The sequence below is a fragment of the Pithys albifrons genome, chromosome 2 (assembly GCF_047495875.1).
Source record: "Pithys albifrons albifrons isolate INPA30051 chromosome 2, PitAlb_v1, whole genome shotgun sequence".
Classification (NCBI taxonomy): Eukaryota; Metazoa; Chordata; class Aves; order Passeriformes; family Thamnophilidae; genus Pithys; species Pithys albifrons.
Genome location: NC_092459.1, coordinates 74,354,269 through 74,376,964, shown reverse-complemented (window position 1 = coordinate 74,376,964; position 22,696 = coordinate 74,354,269). Strand labels below are relative to the sequence as shown.

General features: G+C 43.6%; 1 protein-coding gene across 2 annotated transcripts in view; it reads left to right on the top strand.

The window, feature by feature from the left end:
* The first annotated feature begins 18,442 nt into the window (after positions 1–18,442).
* Positions 18,443–22,696, top strand: part of GALNT2 (polypeptide N-acetylgalactosaminyltransferase 2) — a 100,719-nt gene continuing 96,465 nt past the window's right edge. The window contains exon 1 of one of the 2 annotated variants that reach the window (XR_011697173.1): positions 18,443–18,651. Coding sequence is in view for 1 of the 2 variants with exons in the window: in XM_071549533.1 (XP_071405634.1) it covers positions 18,538–18,651 (114 nt within the window). In the remaining variant the exon portion in view is untranslated. The remainder of the gene's footprint in view (positions 18,652–22,696) is intronic. The other variant, XM_071549533.1, reaches the window with a different exon arrangement.

Genomic DNA, 22,696 nt, shown 5'->3' with positions numbered 1-22,696 from the left:
ATCTAAACCTGGAGCCCAGGTTTGGAGCCCTCCCCAAACTGCACAGCACACTGCAAATCTAAGTATCACAAGCCCTAGATCCAACTTTCTTTCAGCTCTGTGTTTCTCCCACATAGTCCTGCTGGACTGGAAGGATGTGTCCATGCCACAGATCAGGTATGTCCTGCTTTCATATCATGGCAAACCCCACAAACAGAAGGACTCATCTCTGTTGAGTGCGTTATAAAGGACACTCTCTCTGCTGGTGCCTGGATTTTTTGGAAAGAGCTTGTGGTTTTCATGCAGAAGATCACAGGTTTGCTCCCTCTGACAGACATTGGATGAGAGGTTGTTGTTATATGTTGATGTGAAAGCTCGATTTTTGAGATACACATCATCTGGTCCAGATCAATCAATGCGCTGCAGTCTGTGGCTTTTATGTGAGCAGGTTGAACAGGTCAGAAATCACCTACAGGAGATCAGCAGCGGGTAAACATTCCTCTCAATAGAGTGATGGAAGACAAGACTAGATAGTGAGTGATTTTCTGTCTCAGCAGATGGATTTTGCACTTTCTTTTGCTCTCTGCTATACACAGAACAAACTTCTGCAACTTATTCATAAAAATGCCACATTTTCCTCTGCAAAACTCATGTAGTTTGTGAAATACTGTACAACAGTATAGGGGAGCCCCTACACCAAGCTAGGGTACTGTGGACTGAGGGTCAGAAGAGTTCAGGCACAGCAGACATCAGAAGGCTTGATCAGAAGGCTTCCAACTTAGGGAGTTTATTCAAGATAGGTAACAGATAGTTCTTCTCAGCTCATAGTAGAAGAAGTTAGTTCCTAGAAGTTCCTATTACATCATCTCTCATTCCTTGTAGATCTAACTCTCACGCAGTAACATCCACACCTTTTTCGCCTTCTCACATCCAACATGCTACCACATTATTGGTTAACCAGGTCACCTTACATACACCACAGCCTCTCATTGGTCACAAGCCACACACACACACCAGGTAGCTCTGTTCTCTTTAAGGTTGCACTCCAAACAGCTTTCCTTAAGGGATGCACTCACTGTCACCCCCCACACAACAGTTTTGAAAAAATACTTATTAGATGCTGATAACATGGTTCAACATTTCCTAATTGAATACTTGCACACAGAACACAAATGTCTTCTAATTTCTAATCCTTCTATTCATTTCTCCATTTCTTCCTTATGGGTCTTCTTTTGGCACTTGATTATATGCCCTAAATATTTTTTAAATGTATTTGATTTGGAGACTTTTCCCCTGTGTGCTTGTAAGTCAGCATGATTCTTGTCTAGCTATAGTATTAATAATGATCACATAATATTTTGTTATCATCAGAGCAGGGATGACATGATCCTATAATTTTATTGTTTCAGCTGAATTCTGTGGGAAATCACTCTTACCTATGGCAGGGGCAAGCCTGAGTCCATTACAATTGCAAGTCATCAGTATTACCCTTCAAGGTGTATACCATGGGGCTCAGAGGTCCTGCTAGCTCAGGGCAGAGCTCAGCTGCCTGGATGAATTTGTGGGGATGTCTTGTGATTTGTGCTGCTCTGATCACAGCTGGAGACCTGAAGCTGATCTGGAGGGATGGCTGGTTACTTGCTCCAGTGCAGCAATGTTCCTGGTTGCACTAGGTCTGGCAATGGCCCTTAAAAGCTTGCCTGAAGTGTCTGAATGGGAATAGCTGAGATGCCTATTGACAGCAAGTAGCTTCCAATCCAAAACACTGAATTGCAATTTGAGACACATTTAATACCAGCTTGAACCAGCTGGTGTTCATCTGCTTGTCCAGAGCCCTGAATTATTTACCTGTTATCTATTGCACAGAATTTTAATGCTGCAGTTTACTCTTTTGTGCCTTGCACTCATTCTCAAATGAATAGTACAGACCCACAGAAAAATTTCTCATGTCAGCATCCAGTGACTAGAAATTCCTTGTTTAACTGCAGTCATTCACTCTTGAATAACATGAGAAGAAAGGACAATTTCTGTGGTAGATGTTGTTCCATCAACACACACTTTTGTGCCTTCTGCACTCATTTAGCCTTTTTATATTCCCCCAGACTTCTCTCACAAAAAACAAGTGACGCACCATGGACAAGTCTGGAAGGTCATCAAGATGCAAAGGTTGGACTGTATGGTAAGAGAAAAATTCAAATACAGTTAACACTTCAGTCATTGTTCCCAGAACACCATCCTTCTGGTTTATGGGCCTAAATATAGTCTGACTAGTAATTTATATATTATTTGACCTACCACAGCCACAGATTATTGTTTTTGTCACCCTGGAATAACTGGTGAAAAGTAATAGTCAGTGTACTACGAGCTTGCAATGGAAGTGTATTTCACTGTGCTGAAGGCAACGTGCCATATCCAAGGGAGTTCCACACACAAGTAATTTCCGTGTATGCTTTTGGTTATGCTGCATATTTTGTTATCGTTATTTATTTATTGAGCATTGCCAATGAGCTCGGTTTTGTACACTGTGTAAGAAAAGCATGCAGAGCCTGACTCTCAGCCAAGTTACACTGGCATGTTGTGCTCTGGTTCTGGCTCTCACTCTCTTATCCTCAGGGCTTACCATCAAAGGGTTTCACACAGGTGCATTAGGTACCAAGCTTGTTCCATTTGCCATCTGTACATTCAAACATCATTGAGGAACTGTCCTTACTGAGAAACTGGGACTTAAATCTGCTGCACTGGGAATCCCAGTACCTCATTCCTAAACCATACTGGTCTGCTTTCCCTTTTATTGTGTTTCTCTTATTTTTTATACCCCGTTCTTGCACATTGCAAAAGCACTGCATCTCATCAGAAGAAAATGCCACAAGGCTTCTCTTACAGCACACAGTCAGAGCACTTGGTGATGCGAGGTGTTGCACAGCCAAAAAGTTAACCTCCATTACCTTCCTTCTTGTTTGAACCCTAGACTGGGTCTACAAAAAGTCCCATTTTTCTGGGGGACAGTAATTTCCTTGCAAAGGTTATTTCCTTGTGAGCTGAAAGACCATATTCCTGGGTGTTTGACAAACTCTGTGCAGGGATGTGTTGAGGTGCCACGAATTGTAAGGAAGGTGTACATAAGGAAAGGGGGGACAGTTTTCTCCACTGCCATTTCTAGACAGGACCATGTCTCCTGGAAAAGCCCTAGGAACATCCCCTTTTGAACTCCAGTAGAGTTTCTGCATTACTCAGAGCATTCTGGAGCAACATGGGATGGGGTAAAGTACAGGTAACTAAAGGCTATCATGCCCTGCTCATGGAGATTTTGAACTCCCTGCTGTACCTCTTACAGCTACTTTACTGTAGCATGTGCTTACAGCTTGCTCGGGCCTGGTATACTTGCCCCAGCACAGAGCAGAGCAACAATTAACCCCCATGCATTTATTGAGATCCTGGACAGATTTTGCAGTCCATACTAAAACCTGCATAGCTATAGTCCTACTGTTTTTCTTCCTCAGCTAATGTAAAACTAGGTGTTCTATCAGCTGCAATTGTACTCTGGCTTGTATTGTATCCATAGCTGGAGGGGTGGAGTGCAGAAACTCACCGCAGCTCAAGGGAACGAGTCAAAACCGGGAGCTGATGGGAAACATGAAAAATGTAAGAGCTTCTGTAAGGACAATAGCCAAAACAATAAATATGTAAGTAAATAAATACATAAATGATTGAGGAAACGTCCCTGGGTGTACTAAGAAAAGATAGGATAGGATAGAAAGTAGAAGATAGGATAGAATTAGAGAAAAGGATTGGAAGAGAAGGAAAGGAGAAGGAATGAGAAAACAGTATTTTACAAGGTGCTCATTTTTTCTTAGGGGGAGTTGGGAGGGGGATCTGGGGGATGAGGAGAGAGGAAATAGCAAAATTAAGATCTGTGAAAGGAAGAAGAATAGGGAAGATGCAAGAGATGTAAAGAATGTTAAAAATAACGTGTTGAAGTTAGGGTATAGGTAAACATAGGCTGTGAAAGGAAGTAAAAAGCAAGCAGAACCCGACTTTACTGTCCTTACAAACAACATCCTGCTGTTCAGTGTGAGGGAACCAGAGAACCCAGAGGGTGGCTCTGCAGAGCAAAGGGCCTATCTGTGGGAAACAAGGGTTAAGAATCTGGCAGCAGGCCAAGGTAGATGGAGAATTGGGTGGCTGAGAATACGCAAGATAAAAAAAGAGAAAATCACTGTGACTGTAGAAAGGCTGATCCAGAATCTTGTGGCAACAAGTTTAAATTTTTTGGTTTCTGCAACATATGACTGCTGAGAGGCAGGAGAACAGGGCAGGTGAATCATGTGTGCACAAGCCCCTGAATTTTGGGTGCAAGTGTGAATCTACCTCTTAAGAAGTTTTTTTGAGCTTTCATGTGGTGGCCAGGAGTCACCTAAGTGCATCCATGCAGTGACTTTTCTTGGTGCACACTGAAGTATCAGAAGCAAAACAATTTGTTAAGAGCAAGTTGGAGTTCCCACACGAGCAATCTTTTATTCTGATTTAAAATCTTTTTTTGAAAAAAAAAGTCTTTTGAAAATTGCACTATTTTATATTTTCCAAGAAAAGAATTACTTGCAAAAGAGCTTCTATATTTTGCTTTACTACCTCTTCACACAGATCTGGTTGTCTTTTGGAGCAGAGGAAGGATATTCTCCAATCAAAATGGAAACACTGCATGGTAATGCAAGGAATATCTCCAGTATATGATGTGCACGTCTGAGTCCTGAGGTTGCCATTCAGCTTATTGCATTGCTGGGGATTTTGGGGCTGTGAGCAAATAAGAGCCACAATGAAACAGGCCAAATCAGCCTGCGAGATGCTCCATCCTCCTGCAGCTGAAGTGTCTCGTAATTTGAAGTTGTTTCACACATGTCGATACTGCACCACAGTCTGCAGCGCACAACAGAGCAGAGACCAAGAAGACAAACATTGCCCACACTACTCCTGACCAGTAAGACAGGGAACAGGTGAGGTGATGTGGTATCTTCATTTTCCTCCTGCACAGGCACTTCCTGTATTTTAACCTGTAAGGGGTAAACTGGAACAGGTGCTGTGAATTCCTCATTTTCTGTGCTCTGGTGGACAGGGATGCAGGACTTAAAGCAGCTCAGACAGCACTGGCACAGCAATCCATGGGTGGGTTGGAGGAGTTACAGCATCCCACAGCTCAGGCTTTGCCTGTAGCATGGCTGATCCTGGGGTAGAGATGGAATTCTAAGGGTTTTCATGGACACCTGAATAAACCTTCTCTGCCTTCAACTACAGCAAGGACAAAGATCCAGGGTAACATAGAAAATATTATGGGTAGAGTCCCACATCAGAACAAGATCCAGGAGTGACTGGAAAGGGCGTATGTGTGCCCACTGTAGTGTATCCATTCCATGTAACTGGGAACATATGTAGTTTGCCAGGGAGAGAAGAGGGAATGGAAACCCCTTAGGAGTCTTGCTACTGGAAAATGCACATGTGGAAGCAGGGAGTAGGGTAAGATGATGAGAACGATCCCTGGTTGTCCAAGAAAATGATGAGAAAGGAAAGGTGTCTGATCCTGAATTTGTAACTACCAAAGTGTTGAAGTGACTGAAAAGCACCTGCAGCTCAACTTCAATTCTGTGTTGTTGCAAACAAAAAGGAACTGGATGGAGCCGTTGATAAAATAGGACCAAGAACATTGAGAAGCTGTACAAAACCACTGAGAGAATTTCTTTGCTTCAAGTGGGATCAAATATACCTGTAAAGATACTATCACATCTATTCCTAATATCTTCTGCTAGTAGAGTTACAAGTCTTCCTAAGAATTATTAGCCAGCTTTGGATTTTCCTCCAATATCTAACTGCTGTTCTGCAGTTCTGATGGACTCTTTCCTGAAAACTGAGAAAAGGGAGTAAGTGATTGTTGTCCTTTATTGAACAGGAATTCATATACAGAAAAACTATTATCAAGTCTTCCTACGGATCTTTGAGAGTGACCAACCTAATTATCCAAGCTGTTTCTGATATGCCACATCCTCTAAATGTCTTATATTCTTACTGTTCTTTTAAAAAGTCTCCCAGACCTAGATCCAATACACCTGCTGGCTTGCAATACACCAGAGCCTTGCAGGGCTGAATAATTCCCTGTTGCATGTGACACTCCTATAATAATACATTTCATATGAGGTTTGTCTTTCAGGAGATTTAAGTGCTTTGCTTGTATTTTCTTTGAGTCATACTCTTGTTCTCACATCCTTTTTTTCCCCAGTCCTTCCACTTCTTCTATGATTTCTCATTTTGTATTTGTGCATTTGATCTTTCATTTCTCCAAGTAGTGCTTTGTATGGATTGTAACTAAATTCTGTCTTGATAGTTTTAGACTATTTCTCCAATATATTGAGATACTTCTGAATTCTGATCCCATCCTCTGAAGTGCTTCCAGCCACTCTGGCTTTGGTGTCATCAGCAAATTTTATAAGTGCATTCTCCACTTCATCATCTCTGAGGATGGCAAGAAGATACTGAGCTAGGTAATAAAACATTACTTTTAAACCTTGCAAAGATAAATAGTGAGTTAAGCTCTCATAAAGAACACTTTAGGATGAAAAAGGTGTGAATATATCTTAACTCTAAGATTTCTAAACCCAGTTTGTGTGACTAGTTTGCATGTACTACACACTTAAGTAAAGACTGGAAAAAGGCAATCCTAATTTTTGTGAGGGGCTTTTTCCTCTACCAGCCTAACTACAAGTGAAAAAGAGTGCTGTTAAACTAAAGTATAAAAATAGCCATATTGTACACTGCAAGATAGCACCAGAAAGAAGTTTAGTATTCTGGGAATGTACGGCACTAAAATACTTGTCAATGTTGCAGTATTTTGACATATAAGTGGGACACGTCTGAAGCCTTATCTTTGCCCTCCATTGCCTAGTGCTAAAAATTGGCACAGTGACAGAATTCATCTTGTTCAGGAGTCAAGATGTTATAAGAGCCAACTCTAGGGAAAAAAAAAACCGACAAAAAAGAAGAAAAGAAATGACAACACCTATAGAAGTCTTACAGCCCTGGATTGGCAATTGCAGCATCTGTACTCTTGACAAGCCTGGGAGGTTTTGCCTGAACTCAGAAATGTACAATTTGTGAACATGCTCTGTGAGGAAATGTCAAGAAGCATTGAATGAAGAGGATAGTTTCCTTAGCCTTTGGGATGCTGCCAGTTCTCCCAAATTGCTGTCAGCCTTGCCACTGCTTCTGTGATTTTCCCATCTATGTAATCAATTGACAAAATATATCTTTTTCCTTCCAGAAGGTATTAATTCTGCCTTCACTTGAAGGGTTTTTTTTCCATGTAGGGATGTTTTCATGCCTGGAGATCTAATTAGAACAATAAACTGAAAATGCAGTAAATTCCAATTATGTCAGTTCTTTTTGTTTAGTTGGTTCTAGCAAATTTAATGGTTCTGAATTGTGCTGGGTCAACAGCCTCTGTGCTGATGTTCCCTTTCTTTTCCACAGAGCAGGTACAGAATCAGTGCTGGCTTTACTAAGGCTTTGCTGGGTTGTATGTATGAGTATGTATGGTCAGACTTTGCGAATGAAGATTTGGACAGGGCTCTCCCCACATGGGTGTGCCCTTCCAGCCTGCATGGTGGATTTTTTAGGTGAGGCACAGCGTGCACAGAACTGGCCCCACCATTTAAGTCCTGAGGTCCATCTGCCACGGCTGAGCAAGCTTGGACAGTGACAGTGAAGTCCTCGGGACTATCACAGCACCCGGTACTAACCGAGGCTGACTCTGCTGAGCATCCGAGATGTGACTGGATGGGATGGCAGGGAGGCATTGAACTGTCAGGGCTCGGTCCCCACTGAGACTCGAACTCAGGACCTTGGGATTCAGAGTCCAGAGTGCTCTCCATTACACCACAGGACCACCCCTCAGCCCAATATGACTAAGAGCAGTGCACTTGCTTGGTTTTGGTCCCTGCAACAACCCACAGTACAGGTACCTACTACAAGTGCAAATGTTGATCATAACTGGTGCTGTGGACTTGAATCCACTGTGAGTTGCTTGAGACCTGACCATCTCACAGGCAGTTATTGAACAACATCGAGTGGGGCTGAGTAGCCTGGCCAGTTTTCCCTGGCAGACACTGGGAGCTCCGTGTGCAGTTCCCAGCCACCTGAGGCTGATAGCTCTCCCAGCAGTCACATGAAGACCCTGCTTGTGGCAGGACCAGTCTGGATGCTTCTGGGCTTTTCTCAAGGAAGCAGACAAAAATCTTGGCAGAGAGACTTACATGGGAAGGGAGTAACTGATTACACACTGAAAAGAGTCCTTGGCTCAGTTGGTTTATTTATTAAAACTTTTCTCAGCTCTAAGTAATGTCACTTGCCATGGGGTGTGCAGAATAAAAGCACAACTCTGGCAGGCTTTCCTACAGTGAAGAGGTTTCTCTCTGAAGACTTTATTCCTCTTGGAAGGTGAAACCGCTCCACCTGGTAAATCACAAATTCAGACTTCTGTTGTGATTTGCAGGTACCATCCCTTTGGTTCTACATTTCTTGAGATGTCAGAAGCACACTATCTCTTCTCAGCATGTATTAGCTAATGTCTCAAGTTCCCACCAGGACCCTGCTTCCTTGACTGTGGGGGTGGGGTGTGGAAATCCTGTCAAGACCTATTCTGGCTCTTGGAGGCCCTTTATTTCAAGTCTTTTTTCCTGTGCAGTGACACAGTACAATTTTTCCAGAACTAATGGAATAGCATGTGCAGACTGACCTCGACAAGCACTTGAGATTTGAATCTGTTCAGGTCCTTCAAAGATAAATGCCCCCATCTTTCCTCTTTCTCTCTCTCTTTCTTCATGAACAATGATATGAGCTCATGGCTGATCAAATTCAGCAGGCTGAAGCTCCAGTGGGATCCTGAACTGACTTGGTGTCCTATGAAACTTTTTTGTATACAGCTCAATGTTTTAGTGGCTAGAGAAAAAAACCACAACAAACCAGCTATCCTGAGTGTACTGGGCCAGCTGATGCTTTTTTGGCTTTTAGAACAGAAAATAAAACTGAAATAATAATCTTATGAACTGCCTCATTTTTTCTGTTTATTATTGTTACTCAAGCACATGGTATGCCTGGAGGTAGCCTAGCCAAGAAAGCAGCATTGACAGCAAGGAAACACTATGGAGAGCCAGCACAGAGCATCATGATCTAACCCAGGGTAACTCCTGCTGCTGGCTTAATTTTTGTTATTAACTCACATGCTAGAAAACGTGTCTATTGAAGCAAGAAAACGCATTGCCCTTCATCGAATTTAAGAGATGTCTACCTGCCAGGAAGAAAGACAAAATCTGTGAAGCTGATAAACTGAAATAGAAGAAGGAAAGAGAAATATAAAAGCTAACAGTGGTCCTGCAGCAGGTGAGGCTTCCTGTTGCACCCACCTCTAGCAGAGTCCCATCAGAAAGCAGGGAAAACCATGACAGGCAAGCACAGAGGATGTTGCTTTTGTTCTGGATGAAATTCTGTACCAATGGATGAACAGATTACTGGGGAAGTGCGGGAGCACAGGGATATATTTCTTAAATACAAGGTTTCTCTGCAGTGCATAGGTGTGTGCCTGGCTAATGTACAGTGACATGTCCCTCTGCCTGATGGGATCCTTGCCTTCAGGTGTGACGTGTCTGTAGCATCAAGCCACTACCCCACCTTGACTCTCCTTAGTAAGGGCTCTGAGTCTCAGCTGCTCCATGACATGTAACATGCAGGATCCTGAAAGGGCAGAAACTCAGACAAATCGTAGTTTAGGTGAGGCACTGCTAGGCTTGGCAGGGGCTGTACAGGTTAGAGATGAGATTTCTGCTGGTGCTTCTCACAGTGTATGACTGCCAAGGTCAGTATAGCATATGCGCATTTGTCTTGCCACTGTCACACTGTACCTCTGCAGGTACATCTGTGTCCCTAGGCAAGTATTTAGTGAGCTACTCTGTAACAAGGACACAGAGAATATCTGGTAAATGTTTTCTATTGTGCAGTACAGCCAAGGATATTTGTTCCTGTAAGGTTGTTCTGGGACCATCATCTAGAGAGGATGAATCAGACAGTACAAAGAAAAAATAAGTATACAGTAAAGTGTTGCTTGCAAAAATATGTTACCAGAAACAGTGTTTTTCTTGTTCAGCTTCACAGAGTTTTCTATTCCCAGCATTGCAGCAGGAAACATTTCCTAAAATGTAGGAGGTTTCCCTCTTAAAAAGTGATGTGTGAGAAGCTACAGTGCAAAAGCTACAGGTCTTTCTTACTTCCTGACACAAGCAGTATATCCCTATACATAACCAAGCAGAGGGCATGTCTTCTCTTTTCCAATTCTCCCCTCTTTTTCCACTCTCTCTTCCTCTCCCTCTGTCCCTCCCTTTCCCTCTCTCTCTCCTTCTCCCTTTCCCTCTTCCCAGGTCTTACTTGCCTTTGCTCCTCCTGCCATCCCCACTCCTTGCACACAAGCCTTTGAGATGACAGTGGCCCCATGAGCATTTCCACACAATACATCTCCTGTGGTGATAGTTTTTAGGAGTGTTTGGTGGGAAGTATACATAGAAGTGCAGCACTCTGTGCAAGCACGTTCTTTTACTCCACTGTATATTACAGTTTTTCAGTGACAGAAGGAGCTCTATGGGGAACCTGATTCTTTTCTTTTAACTTACATCAGTTTTAGCCTGTTGTAATGAATGGCCTTCTACAGTTACTCCAAATTTACACCAGTGCATGTGAGATGACAGTTGAACAAAGTGTCTCACTCCTGGACTTATGGAAGGAATTACCTTGCTGGTGAATTTCTGAGGCAAAAAAAATGTTATTTCTATAGGGAAGGCCTCATTTAAACCACTATGTGCTGGAAGAATCTAATTTACAAGTGAAAGTAAAATCATTATTTGACCATCCACAAAGTGCCTGTCTCACTTCAGAAAGAGTTTTAAAATCTAGAGAAAACAGTGAGCGATACTCTGGTAGAACGTGAAAGGCAAAGGGATCTTAACTTCAGTTCACACATCCCCAGACCTTCAGCTTACAGGGCCAGGACAGAAAGTTCTTTTATTTGACATCTGACTCCTTGAAGGAAAGCACTCGCCTCTCTACTTTAAACTCCTGAAAGAACAAAGAGGTTGGAAAACACATGGTCTCTGCAGGTCAATCTCAGTTTCTTTTTCAAATTATTTTGTGTGATAGGCAGTGTGGCCAAGTTCATAGTGATTCAGTTGTGTTACACAAAGCATGGATCTGGCTACTTCTGTTGGAAGAGGAATAGTATAAAACTAATTTTTCCAGGTTTGCTGTTTTAGGTGCTGTTTTCAGAAATGGTATATTTCATGATTTCAACAGATTATGATAAAGGTTTGAAGTCATGAAGATTACAAATGGGGTCAATTTCCATCCCTTGTAGTAAGTGAGCCTATTTACTGTCTGTTACAAAGTACTGAAAGATTAAACTTGAGAGAAATCAATATATGACTTCTAGAGAGTATCTGAACTGAAATAGCTGTGAACATCTCTTTTTCCTTCTTACATGAAATATGTTTGTGAGTGAGATAGAGAAAACCTGTGCAATTTGTTACAATGAGGGTGGAATCCAAACACCAAATTTTGCAAATTGGAAAAATACACAAAAGAACATTATAAAGAAATGTATTGATGATATGTACTTTTTAATTGCACAGTGAAAAATATTCTTACACATTATCTATGAGTACAGTATGTAGCATTGATAAAAAAATATCACTGGGGTTTATTTGTTTAGCCACAGTTATAATGCAGAAAGCAGACATGGTGCTAGGGCAGGTGTGTGGAGAGTCATGTCCTTCACCTGGTGCCAAGCAGTCTCTGGGGATGTACAGCACAGCTGACTTGTAGACTGCACTGTGTCCAGGAGGAATTGTGCAAATAGGTTACTCTGGGCAGCAGATCACTTCTGGGGCATGGGCTCCACTGTGCGCATCTGAGAGGGAGCCAATAGTATGAATATAGCGAATGATACTTAAAAAAAAAATCAGAGACATCTGAGCTGTTTTCAGCCTGTCCACTATGGCACTTCTAGATGCAACTTGCCATTGTCAGTGATTAGGATGCTTCTCCAGAAAACTGGAGACCTGCTTTCCATGTCTCAGACTGAAAACACTTTATTTAACTCCTACAATAAGGGCAGCAGGGAATAAGTAGAATAAGTAAGGAAATACTTTCTGCTACCCAGCTGAAACTAAACTATTGTATAGCAATATGCACTTCTGAATGATACAGTCCTGAAGAGAAGCATTTGCAATACCTAGATTGAGCACTCATTTAGCATCAGGTTCTCCCTGCAGCTTGGGTCTGACATCCTGGAGAGATGGTGATCTGAAGAATTTATCAGTCTTTTCAATTCAGACACTGCAGATGGTGCAGTAACTTCAGAAGGAAAAAGCCTATGTTGCTTCCTTGTACTCTCACCTCCACTCCTATCATGCTTCCTTCTGTTGTTTTGCTTTCTTTTCCCTTTTTCTCTCACATTCCCTGTCGTGAGCTGATGATGGTGCAACTAGCTAGGAAAATCTTTAGGTAAAGAGATAAGCAAAACCTGAACACTGACTCAGGAAGACCTTTTTCTTGATCTCTAGGAATCTTATTGTAGGGTAATTGAGCTGCATTTCCTATGCTTTTCTGTAGCAAAGCTATATCATAGATAGTCTCAAATTAGTTGGCTGTAGCCATATTGATCTGGATTATAAATATGAATAGATAAAGTACCAGTTGAGATTACAGCTCCATTGCATATTGGGTTGTTCACATTCGTCTTTGTTGTTCAAAAATAGACTTTTGTATTATGAATTAGCACACAGTTTACCCCAGCCTCAAATGACCTACAGCACCACAGCTGCACACCACTGCAATATAGTGTTGCTCGAGAGGAGAGGATGGAATTTCCTGCCTCATGTCAGACCATAGATCATCAGTCTTTACCAGTCCTGGCAGCTATGAGGAATCCAGCACGACTTTCAGAATTCAGATAATTGCAATGAAAGGAGATCAAATTACTTCAATCAAAGGTGAGGTTGTCGTTTCAGCAAGTCTGTCTCCACGACTGATTCTCTCTTTCATCTATCATCACTCTCCTATGAGAGAAGCTTCTGAGCCGTATCACATTTTGATATTTGATCATCAGCCTACAGAATGCCGCAAGAGGTTTGTTTTGTGCTGCTGAAGTTCAGGCCAACATGTTAAGTGACTCAGCTCAGGAAGAATAGTTGGCATGGAACTGCAGTTTGTACTGGCTTCTGCCATCTTTAGCGGGAGGCCTACCAAAGGCTGAGTTGTTCTTTCTTTGTCTTCACCACCCATAGAAAAAGAATCTGTTTCTTCTCTTTATAGAACTGAACAACTCCAAGGAATATTGAACCTTAAACTGTATTTAATAGAGAGGAAAGGCTTCCAGATTTGAATAGTTTGCCTTGGAAACAAAAGGGCTTAAGCCAATATTTAGAACCTGTGTGAGAAAACGCAGTGTTTACAATATCTGTATCTCATGATGTAATGTGTTGATCAATCTCTAGTGGGGAAACAGCATAAAAACACTGCCATCAGAGGAAATAGGCATTATTTCATGTTTTAAAAGAGATGATGCTACCTTCTCAATATCAAAATCTAGGATGAGACAGTTTAAGTCTTAAAATGCCTGAATGTATTTGGACCTTGTATGACAAAATCTGTGGTCAGGCACAGTGACACACTGTTTTCAAGGTAAAATGTCTATGATACAATATTTGCTACTTGGGGTTTTAACAGTTCAGAAAACATTCTTGGAGGGTAACAAGATTTTCTGGAAGTGAGCCACTTTTGAATGCTATTGCCAGCACGTCTGCCTACTCTGGGTAGCATCAGAAACTCTGCTGAAAAATTAAACAAACATAGTTCTTGGCATCTAAACAGATGGGAAAGGACATGTTGACTCCCAAGTCTTTAGCTGAGGAGGTAGTCTGTTTCTCATTGTTACCACCGTGCAGTGAGGAATTACAAAACACCCACATAGATTTTAAGACCTGCTAGCTGCACTTAACCTTTAATCCTGCAAGTACTCAGCCATGAGCATATAATTTTAAACGTCTGAGTAGTCCAACTGACTCCGATGGGAATACGCACTGAATGAAGTTAAACATTTGCATAAATGTTTGCAGGATCGGAATCTTTCACTACTAACACAGTTCTAGCACTAGAAACAAACTCAGCTTGGGCTGACTACTTGGCTCAAGCTCTCAAGACATTAGTAGACCTACATTCTCTACTGATGTATTTTAAATTTCATGTTAATGTGGGATTTCTGTGTTATAAAACGCCTCACATTAGGCTAATAAGTAACCTTTTTCATGAGAAGGGAGAAATTATTTACTTAGAACTGCATGGGTTTGAAAGAATGCAATCTGAACTGGATCAGCAACATATCAGCTTGCATGTATCAAAGAGGTTCAGGTATCTTGATTTGCTTTTTTGCCTTTTAAAGTTTTTAAAACCTGTTTTCTGTGGTTTGGACCTGATCTGAAAATCTCTCCTCTGTCTTTGCAAGGACAAGATTGCTTGCATGAGTAAGAGATTGACTCACTTATTCCTAAAGGTGAGGACTGCTTTCCATCCGCACTGCTGAAGGATTTGTTCACCTCTGACTAAATCACATAACTCCAGAAAAGGATGAGCAACTTTTGTGGTCTCTGAATTAGACTCTGGTCATGGCTGTGGCTGGTTTTATACCTTCTCTCATGTAAGTTCAGTGAAATTCTCTCTGGTCTGCACCCTAGCTACCTAGATCAGAATTTGGTCGCTCAAATCTAGGTGTCTGCACTACAGATCAAAGGCAAAGTTTTGATGATTCCTTCTGCAAATTTCACTCCTATTTGTACTCTCACATGCTTGATCTCTTTTGTTTAAAGGGCTGTGGTTGATACAGAAGCATTTATATTCTGTAAATCATTCTAACAATGCTGCTCTTAAAATATGCTAATATTTTCTTTTGAAATGCACTGGAAAAATAATTTAAAAATATCTTACATTTTTTCTTGAATTCCTTCCTTTGATTGAACTGCTTTTTTTTTTTCAGTTTTTCTTTGCTGACTAAACACATTAGGACTTTTGAGGTAAAGAGGTATGTGTATGCAAATGCATTGCACTAGAACAGGCAGCTTTTCCTAGAGTTAAATTGATGTAACATTTTCCATTCTAAACCCCTGTGTTTTCTGTGGTCTCTGAAATATAAATGATTCAGGATGAAATCTGCCAGATTGGGACTTTGTCCAAATGTGAATATTTTGAAAAGACTTGAACAAAACTGGTTCAGCCAGTTCAAAATATCAGAAGCGTAAAAAAAGAAAGTATTTCTTGAGCTAAATAGACTCTTACAGCATTTTTTTAAAGTATTTCTGTAACTTTATCAGCAGAAGGCTGGAAAATGAATTCTGACATGGAAGTAGCTTTCCTTGAAGTAGGCATGTATTTGCTTGTTTGAGAAGAAATTAGTTTTGATTTGACTGAGTTATAAACCTTTGAAAACTGTGGTTGAGCATGTGCAATGGATTATTTCAATAAGCTCGTGAAGTGTGCAGCTACAGAAGGATTTTGGGTACATGCATGGCTGGCTAATTTTGCTGAAAAGGGAAAAATCTATCTAGAGTACTTTGCTAAAATCAGTGAAAATACCTGGGGCTGCAGGGAGACCTTTGAAGACCATCCTAAAATGTTTAAGACTATGAAAAGGGCAAGAAAAGTTCCTGAAGGCTTTACAGGGTGTTTAAAGAGTAAGTGGCCTGCAGATTTTGTCAAGTTAAATGGGATTATGGCTTCAGAATTGAGCACCTAGCACATGAAAGTATATGATGCTTTCTTTGGGGAAGTATGTCTTGCAAAGCACCCTTTCCCTCAGCAGATCTGCGCAGCAAAGGAATCTCCCAGCAGCAGGGTAGCTGCTTCTTCATCTTCTGTCTACCTGATTGTGGAGCTTAAGTGGCAGGAGTTAATCAGGATGTTCACAAGCTTGGGCTGCTGAGAGCGCTCTGAATTAAATAGAAAATCTTGCTAATCAAAATTGAGCTTTGGAGTGGAGTATGTGTATGTGTGTGTGTGCGCATGTGTGTCTTTTTAGATGCACAGTTGGTGCTTTTGCATGAACTGCTCTCACTTGCATCAAACACACTTTGGATCAAAAACTCTAATCTGGAACATCTATGTGTCTCCTGGCAGCCCATACTCTCCTCATACCTCACTTGAAATACATGCTAGTTATTTGATTCCAAAACTTGTATTTTGCCCAAATTGGGTGTCCATCTCCAAATCCCTCCAAAACCAAAGTCATAATGCTGAGTTTCTTGAAAGAGTCATTAGCTCTGAAGAAAGAGATCTCTTTATTTTACATATCTGGAATGGCTTCTTATTTGGGATTTCTTCCTTGGTCTTTTCACCCATACTCTCTGTCCACCAGGGCTCTGGCTGGTGGAAAGATATGCAGTTATTCAATTAAATCTTTCCATGCCAGACAACTTCTGCCCAGGCACTGCCAACACTGACACAAATCACTTTCTTGACAAGACTGTCAGTGGAGTGACTGTGCTTGTTGAGCAGGTGAGCTTTTGATGCCATTTCTTTTGGCTGCTGGATCTTTTCCTGCTTGTGCAAGAGAATTTAGGCCAGACCCCCTGGCCACATCTTGTACCAGCTTGGTGACCAGTGTGCTACAGAGGCTCTGTAGCCACTGGTGCAGCTGGACTGGCAGAGGTCTGACATCAGTATAGACATAAGTAGGACAAAAATGTGGGGTACAGTCACAACACATGGCAGTAAGAGTCTACTGATAAAGCATGGTGAGAAGACCCAAAAAACCCCAAAACATTTCAAAATTGGCAATGTTCTTCTTGAGGGAAGATTATGCCTGTGAAATAGAGGTGCTTTTTAATTGTTAGGGAATGTGTCTCAGTTTCGTGTTCTCTTTTCTTGATGTCTCAGAGTGGGATGAGATAGCAGCAAATGCCAAACAACAGTAAACTCATTGGTGTGGAAAAACAGCAGCATGAGCTGTGCACACACGAGTCAGTGAACCACAGTGAGAACTAGCCGCACTGTAGTGTCTGTCCTGGGGTGTTTAAGGGTGGAGCTGGCTAAATAAGGTAATTTTCCCAGACTATGACCCCATATCAACAGTCTGGATTGGAGCACTGCTTGGGTCAACCTCCTGGGAAGGTCCAGACAGGGTCCCACAGAGTTCCCTTCAGGCATGCAAAGGGTGTGGCCATGCTTCCAGGCTGGGCACTGCTGCAGGGGTGACCTCAGGAGTGGAGCAAGTGTGTGATCTCTGTGGGATGGTGAGGTTGCCAAGACCTCAATGTGCCCCATGAGGCCACTGAAGAATCTCTTAAATAACTTAAGTAAGGCTTTTCAAATGAGATGCAGATATCATCATGCATGGGGCAGTGGCCATCCTCTGACTTGACTTTGCTTTCTGACCCTTAAGGTTTAACGACAACCTGCCACACTATCTGCCTCAAAGTGACTTCAGGGACAACACCTTCGTAAAGCATGTTTACTGTTCGAGAGACAGACACACGACTTGTAGCGGCCAGTCTGGACTTTCTATGAACTTGGGAGCCTCAGCCAGTGTTAGCGGGGAGGGAGCGAGGCACCTCCGAAGGGGCGATATCCCCTCACCAGCGCTGCCCTACGGTGCCCGCCCGGCCCACCCTCCTGCCAGAGGCTGTGGCACCGCCCAGGCCCAGCGCTGCGGGCACTCCGGGCTGGGGGGCGGCGGGACGGCCCAGTCCGGCATTTCTGTACTACTGGGAGTCTCTTCGTTATCCTCATCCAGTATGAGCGGGGAGGGAGCGAGATAATCCCGAGGAGGGACCCACACACCAGTGCTGTACCGCGGTGTTCCGCCGCCTTAGTGCGGGGAGCGTCTCCCCGCCGCCCGCCCGCGGCTCCCACCCCATGGGCCGGCTCAGGCCGAGGGTGCCCGGGGAGTGCCCGTCAGCGGGCGGAGCCGTGCGGGCCGTGCCGGGCGCGGGGTGTGGGGGGCGCCCGGCGGCGGGATGGGCCGGGCGGGGCCGTGACGGGCGGAGGCGGGAGGGGCTGTGCGGGGCGGGGGAGTGCCTGGCGGCGGGATGGGCAGTGCGGGGCCGTGCCGGGCGCGGGGTGTGCCCGGCGGCGGGATGGTCCGGGTGGGGTCGTGCCGGGCGGGGCCATGCCGGGCGCCGGGGGCGCGGGGGGTGTCCGTCGGCGGGAGGGGCCGTGCGGGGCGTGGGGGGTGCCCGGCGGCGGGAAGGGCTGTGCGGGGCCGTGCGGGGCCGTGCCGGGCGGAGGCGGCGGCCCGGCGTGCTGCAGCCATGGCGACGGCGGCGGGGCCGGCCCGCCCCCCACGGGGCCGAGCGGCGCGGGATTGGTCGGGGGGCGGGCGCTCGCCCTCTGCCCCCTGACCCTGCGCGGCGGCGGCGGCGGCAGCAGCGGAGGCGGTGGCTGCTGGCGGCCGGTTCCTGGTGGCCTGGCGGCGACGCGGTAGAGAGGATGCGGCGCAGGTCTCGGCTGCTGCTCTGCTTCGCCTTCCTCTGGGTGCTGGGCATCGCCTACTATATGTACTCTGGCGGCAGCGCCGCGCTGGCCGGCGGCGGCGGGAGGAAGGTGAGCGCTCAGCCCGGGGAAGGTGCGCCCGCTCCGTGCCCCGGCGGCTCTGGCGGCGCTGGGGGCAGCGCTGCCCGGTGCTCGGGGCGGAGAGCGGCGGGCGGGTGTCTCCTCGCCGCCGCTGCCTTTCAGGCGGCATGAAACTCCCTCGGGCTGCTCCTTCCCCCTTCCCGCCCGCCCTTTCCCAGCCCTCTTCCCGGAGGCAGATGGCTTCTTTGTGGACTTCAGACCGGTTTCAGCCCCGTCACGTCGCTCCTTGTCCAACTGCGGCCGGCCACGTCCCGGGCCGGGGGAAGTTGGAGTGGGAGGGGAGGGCGGGGGGGCCCCGCCTGGCTCCGCTCCCCGTCTGCCCCTTCCTTCCTTCCTTCCTTCTTTCCCCGCCGGCACCGGAGTTCCTCGGGCTCGTGTTCCCACCTAGAGAACACGCCGAGGCTCCGAGCTGCAGACGCATTTTCCCTTTGGATGCACAGCAGTTTCCCTGCTCCTTAGCGCTGTGCCTGAGAGATACCGTCTCGGACCGGTTTCGCAATATTCCGGAAAATAGCCGGATTTGTCACATTTCGTGTCTGTGGCATGGAAGGTCTGTCTCCTTCTTGCTACAGCTTACTTACTCATGTTCAAGAAGTGGTCTGTGGGCAGCACAGGGGTAATATTTCATTATTCTGCCCACTTAGTCGTTGAGTAGATTTTTCAATGTGTTGCACTGATTCATTGATCAGGAACAGAGCTGCAAGTTAAGCACGTCTCAGTTCACGGTTGTGTCAATCAAAACAGGTTGTTGTGGCGCGATGGGGAAGTGGTAACTTTATCCACTATCTCTGCTTAGAAAAAGAAGTGCTTTTATCTTTAGTGGGCTTCCCCCGCCCCCCCTCGCTCCTTTCCCTCCTCTCTTCTCCCCCCCCCCCCCCAAAGATTAGGAAATCCTACAACTTTTAGAAACTGTTGTTTAAGCCTTCGGTTTTGGTATAGAAAAAGTGAAAAAGCATCTCATAATTGTGTCATTTTTCAAAAAAAATGGAAACAGGAAGAGGGCAAGTGAACACTGTGCCGCAGTTAAATGGTGTTATCCACTAATAAATGACTGTCTGCTATTAAATGGAAAGTAGTGTTTCTTAAATCGAGCTGTGCATATGATGAGGAATGTTTTTATGTTGCTTTAATGCAGTTTGGCTCATCAATGCTTGTATTCCCTCTAAAAACCTGCTGATGTTCCTGTGGCAGGTTGTGGAAGTAAATACTTGGATGATTACTTGCATGAGCAGGGGTGTAGAGAATGAGTCCACTGCTTGCTGATAATTGGCACTCTGTTCTGATGTGTCCTGTTTTTCATTCTTTTCGTGGTTCAGCAATGAGTTCAACAGCAACTTTTGACCTGATGCATTAAAGTAAGCATTAAGTAGGTATTGACAACTACAAGCTCTTGGTTCTTCCAAGTAGATGCAGTAGCAGAAATAGATGAAGCATGTGATAAAAAGTAAGGCAGTAGCCTAAAGCCTTTCTTGAAGAACCACCAGGGTGTATTTAGAAAGTAAAAGCAATCTTACGCTGCTGCTGCTGTATAATGGGATAAAGAAAAGCTATCAAGGCAAATGTATCTGTAGAGAGGGAAATACATTTTTAACTCTTATGTCTGTTTCATTTGGAGTTTCCAGACAGATTTGCAATTCTCTTCAATTCATTTTACTGCTGGGGAAACTGTAGTGTGGGGATAGTGATTTGCCCAAGGTCACCTAGAAGACTTGATGAGAATAAAATAGGAAAGAAACCAGTTTTTCTGAGTAGGAGTCTGGTACTTAATCTACTAGAACCTGTTGCTGTTGATTATTGATATTAGTAGCAGTTTCCATTATGCTTTTAAGAGGTAAATGATCCTGATACTTCAATAGTGTAACTTGGTATCGTTCTGCATAAAATTTAGTAAACCTTACTGGTCTAGGTAACTGGTAAAGTTTAGTGAAGATAATTTAAAGAAAATGAGATATTTCACAGGCCTGAGCTGAAGCTCGGGGCTACATTTAAAAATGTGAAAGTTTAAAGTAAGGCTGTGGTAAGGAAGAAAGTAGATACTGTGACCACAAGAAACAAGTGGGGAAATTAACTATTATATGTGGATTGGTGATTTAGGATTCTATTTTCTGTTAGTGAAGCGTAAAATTTAATCCTGGTCTTCAGCATAGGTTAGCAAGTGTATGTAGAGGAAGATGTGTGTAGTGTAATAGCTTTTGAATCTGAATAAAAGGCTTATTAACTTAGTGTCAGACACTGGTGTAAAGCAAAATAACACAAACTGTCTTAAACTTACGAGCAGAAACCCTACTGTAGTAAATTTCTTGATGTGTATGACTTCATGTAGCCCTTATTACTTGCACACTATTTCAATATAATGGAAACAGAGTTGCTTACGGAAGAACATAACTTTTAATAAATTGAAGTCTCTCCTGTGTTCAGTCTATAAAATTACAAAAGCCAGGAGGGGATAGTTCTTCATTTGTGAGAGTAAGTAATTTGCATGTTAATTACAGGTCTGGTTATACAAACAGAATGGAATGTATTTTTCCTTAAGGATGATTTTATTTTCTCATACACAGATCCGGTGTGTTATCCAGACATACTGGACTTGTTTAATATGGCACTCAGTCCCTGTGATGTGTTGACTACCACCAATTCCCTTTCTCTTCAGCAGAATTGAAGGTGTTTGCCCTTTGCCAGCATTGCACCTTTGCTTTTCTCACCAGTGTCAGAATTAATCCAAGCTTCTACTTACATTGTTTCTCCATTTACAACTTTTTTTAATGAGATCTGTGAAACTATTTGCATGTTGCATTACAGCCTTGATAAAGTTCTTGGTTCTTCTCAGTAGTGATGGAGTCCTCAGCTCTGTGTGCAGTGCTTTGGCCTTGTAGGAGCTGAGCAGGCATGAAAGGGTCTAAAGCACACAAAGCAAAAGCTGTCTTACTGGTAAGTGTTTGAATAATAGTAGCAAAAAAAAAACAGAAAGAGGAAGGGGCAATGCTTGTCATTCTGGACCTAGGTATAAAAACTATAGTAGAATGAAGTGATGTTTTCCATGCCTGGAATTTAGGCTGTGGCAACTTTTTTTTTTAATTTTTCGTTTCTTGAAGAAAAGGGTAGAATCAAAGCCTTTCATTCAAAGTATGCTCGAAGGCAACAGAAATGTCTTTTTTTCTTTTTCTTCTCCTTCTCTCCTCCAGTGAATCTCCAATCAAAATTATTATAAACAGGAGAGAGCCATGTTCAGTTTGCTCCTTTCCAGCTGGGTCACTGGGTTATAGATTGGAAAGAGTGAGTCTGAGTCACATGTCTAAAGGTTAGAGAAAGGGTTCCCATGCAGAGGCTGTAACATAAAAGAAAGCAAGTTGCAAGCCCAACAGTTGTGAGACTGAAAAGAGTGTGGACTACTTTTGTGTTCACTTACTGTGTTGTGTATTAAAAAGCTTTTGGAGTGAAGACTTGAAGTCCCCTTCTTTTCATGGATAAATTTCCTAACCCATAGCAAAAGCAGTTTATGCTCTCTGTCTCAGACTTACCTAAAAATGGAACAGTTTCTGCAAGATGATTAGAAAGCCAAAGTCATCCTGATGATGTGATCCCCTCCTAAGACTGGTGTGAATTTGCATTTTTGTATTTTTTTACATAGTTCTTAAGTTCTTGAACCACTAAGCTCTTGCACAATAGAGTGACTGAATTAAAATAAAAAAATTCAAAAAAGAAAAACAAAAAATCACACCAAACCCAGCCAAAAACCCCAGCTGGTTTCTAAAGAACTTACTCTTCTGGGCATTAAGAAAGTAGCTCCATGTAATTGAGCCCTTCAGGCTGGACAGAGGAATGTCTGCATCTTGTTGAAAGTGCCAAATGCTTTGCTGCTGCCAAGAGTGAAATCCACCCTGGCATTCCCAGGAGACCTGTAGACAGAATGAGGATTTACCATTGAAAGCTGAGGTATCAAAAGAGACCTGCTAGGTTAAGCCACAGCTGAATCAAGGTTTGGAGTCTTCTGGGTTTAGGTGCCAGAGTGCTGACA